This window comes from Wolffia australiana, chromosome 6, assembly GCF_029677425.1.
Source record: "Wolffia australiana isolate 7733 chromosome 6, ASM2967742v1".
Taxonomy (NCBI): Eukaryota; Viridiplantae; Streptophyta; class Magnoliopsida; order Alismatales; family Araceae; genus Wolffia; species Wolffia australiana.
In genome coordinates, this window is record NC_135840.1 from 1,080,327 (window position 1) to 1,082,133 (window position 1,807).

The following is a 1,807-nucleotide window of genomic DNA, read 5'->3' on the forward strand; positions in this document are numbered from 1 at the left end:
ATAAGTGGTTAGAGGACACGGCTCCCATATGCATACACGAAGCGCTAATGTTATTGCCTGACAGACAAAGTGCAAAACCTAATTGAAAGAGTGATCACAAAAATGCAAACCTCACAATGAGAAAATTTACTGATGACCTGCAATCAGGTAAAATATATACGGTGAAGCAACAGATTTATAGGTAAGGTAAACATTTGAAAGGCAAGTTCTGGAATCGTCATGAATAGGGGTTTTATTTTTGTGTTAGAATGCATGATTTGGTATGCAATAATAATAGAAATATTTATAGGTGGTTTAACCATTCGAAAGGCTCAATGAGCCTTGATTGAATTGAGAAAGTCAAAAGATGACTTTGATGTGATTCCATATTGAGGCGCATGATACATACCAAGGATAGATAGTAATCTTATTACATGTATTGATCGAACACAAAAGCATCTACATCAACCGTGAATGGGTCATGCTATCCATCAACCTTGAATATTGAACCAAGCATCTACATCAAATGTTCTACTTTCTCCCTCCACCCGTCCCACTTTATCCACTCTACGCTTTCTTCTCATCCAGGAAGAGATGGTTGCCCTGTAACAAGCAAATCGTTGCTAATGGAACCGTTATGTAAAGAAGTTAAAATTATCAGTACTTTCCCGATATAATTCTACTATATTATATAATTTGAAAAAAAAAATCAATAGAATTCTGAAAATAAATTATCAAAAATAAAGTAATACTGGTTAAATATCATTTTAACTATAGATACCATATAGTGTTAAATTTGCTGACCGGGGGGGCCTTGCTCCTGGTTAAGTCCTTGAGTGGCAGGTGCTTGTGCAGTAGAGGATTCCACACCTTCCGGCAGGCTTTCAGTGGCGATTCCCTCCGTAAGTGACACAGATAGGGCTTCGTAGAGTGGCGAAAGAGTGTCAGAGAGAAGGGCAAGTCTTTCTCTGCTTCGCCCACGGCCGTAATCCTCAAGGAACGCCTTGAGAGACGGCCAGTCAAAGTGTGCCAAGCTACCCCAGTTGAAAAAACAAAAGGAACACTAATCAATAAGAAGAGCAAGCCCAATCAATAAAAAGAAAAGGCAATGTTAGAAATAAAGGGTTGAAGGGCGAAGAATTGAAGAAATAATGCAGACACAAGGAGAATACGCACCTCCCGACGACTACCTCCTCTGGGTTTTCGCTGTCGCTAAAATTCACTTGAACCCTGGCGTGATCGAACTTCCCTACTTCCCCGTGCAACGACATATGAATCCTGTAGTTAGCTGCACCACCAAAAGAAAGATATAACAACTGAAGGCCGCGTGAGAAGACGCCATTAGGGTTCGACCTCTAACACGTTGACGACTGGTTTACTCTTTGTTATGACGTTGTCAATGCCATTGACAATGACATTGAAGAACTTGTTTGAAGCCCGGGTAAGAAAATGTCATTTAGGGTTTTTGTCATAATGTCGTCAATGTCATAATCAATGGCAGTTGACCCTTTCCTGGCTGTGAAATCCACTCCATTGACGCATATACTGACAATGTCACATCTGTTCAACCACCCTCGAACCGTCAGCATCATAGGGTAAATGAGTTGACCTTGATGGTGGTAAACCCCAAAAGACACCTCGACGACTAGGGTATGATGACTACAGTGCCAAAGCCCAGCAAGAAGACAACACTAGTGTTGGACATTGTAAATTTTGACAACGTCGTCAAGTCAATCGCAGTTGACCCCTGATTTTGGACGTTGCCAATGTCATATAACTTCAACCAAATTCGTCAATGTTGTCGTCGCCAGTATGGTAAACGTTAGTA

The 1,807-nt window shown here is 41.0% G+C and overlaps 1 protein-coding gene across 2 annotated transcripts; it reads right to left on the minus strand.

The window, feature by feature from the left end:
• Window positions 1–325: 325 nt before the first annotated feature.
• LOC144704551 (uncharacterized) lies at window positions 326–1,346 on the minus strand. Of its 2 annotated transcripts, none has more exons than XR_013581840.1 (3): window positions 1,156–1,346; window positions 761–1,013; window positions 326–582 (listed from the first exon to the last, which is right to left on the minus strand). XR_013581840.1 is itself a non-coding variant. In XM_078577005.1 (3 exons), exons 1-3 carry the CDS (start codon window positions 1,248–1,250, stop codon window positions 560–562), a joined length of 348 nt encoding a protein of 115 aa, XP_078433131.1. In that variant the 5' UTR covers window positions 1,251–1,343; the 3' UTR covers window positions 326–559. The 2 variants fall into 2 exon arrangements, 1 of the variants encoding a protein (XP_078433131.1); XM_078577005.1 differs by having other exon boundaries at window positions 784–1,013; window positions 1,156–1,343.
• Window positions 1,347–1,807: the final 461 nt, after the last annotated feature.

Bases quoted from the DNA above. Each gene is read 5' to 3' on its own strand.
- LOC144704551 (XM_078577005.1), bottom strand. From the start codon at position 1,250: ATGTCGTTGCACGGGGAAGTAGGGAAGTTCGATCACGCCAGGGTTCAA. The intron at 1,014-1,155 runs GTGCGTATTCTC...CAACTGGGGTAG, and splicing joins GAGGAGGTAGTCGTCGGGAG to CTTGGCACACTTTGACTGGC. The intron at 583-783 runs GTCAGCAAATTT...TGCTTGTTACAG, and splicing joins CCAGGAGCAAGGCCCCCCCG to GGCAACCATCTCTTCCTGGA.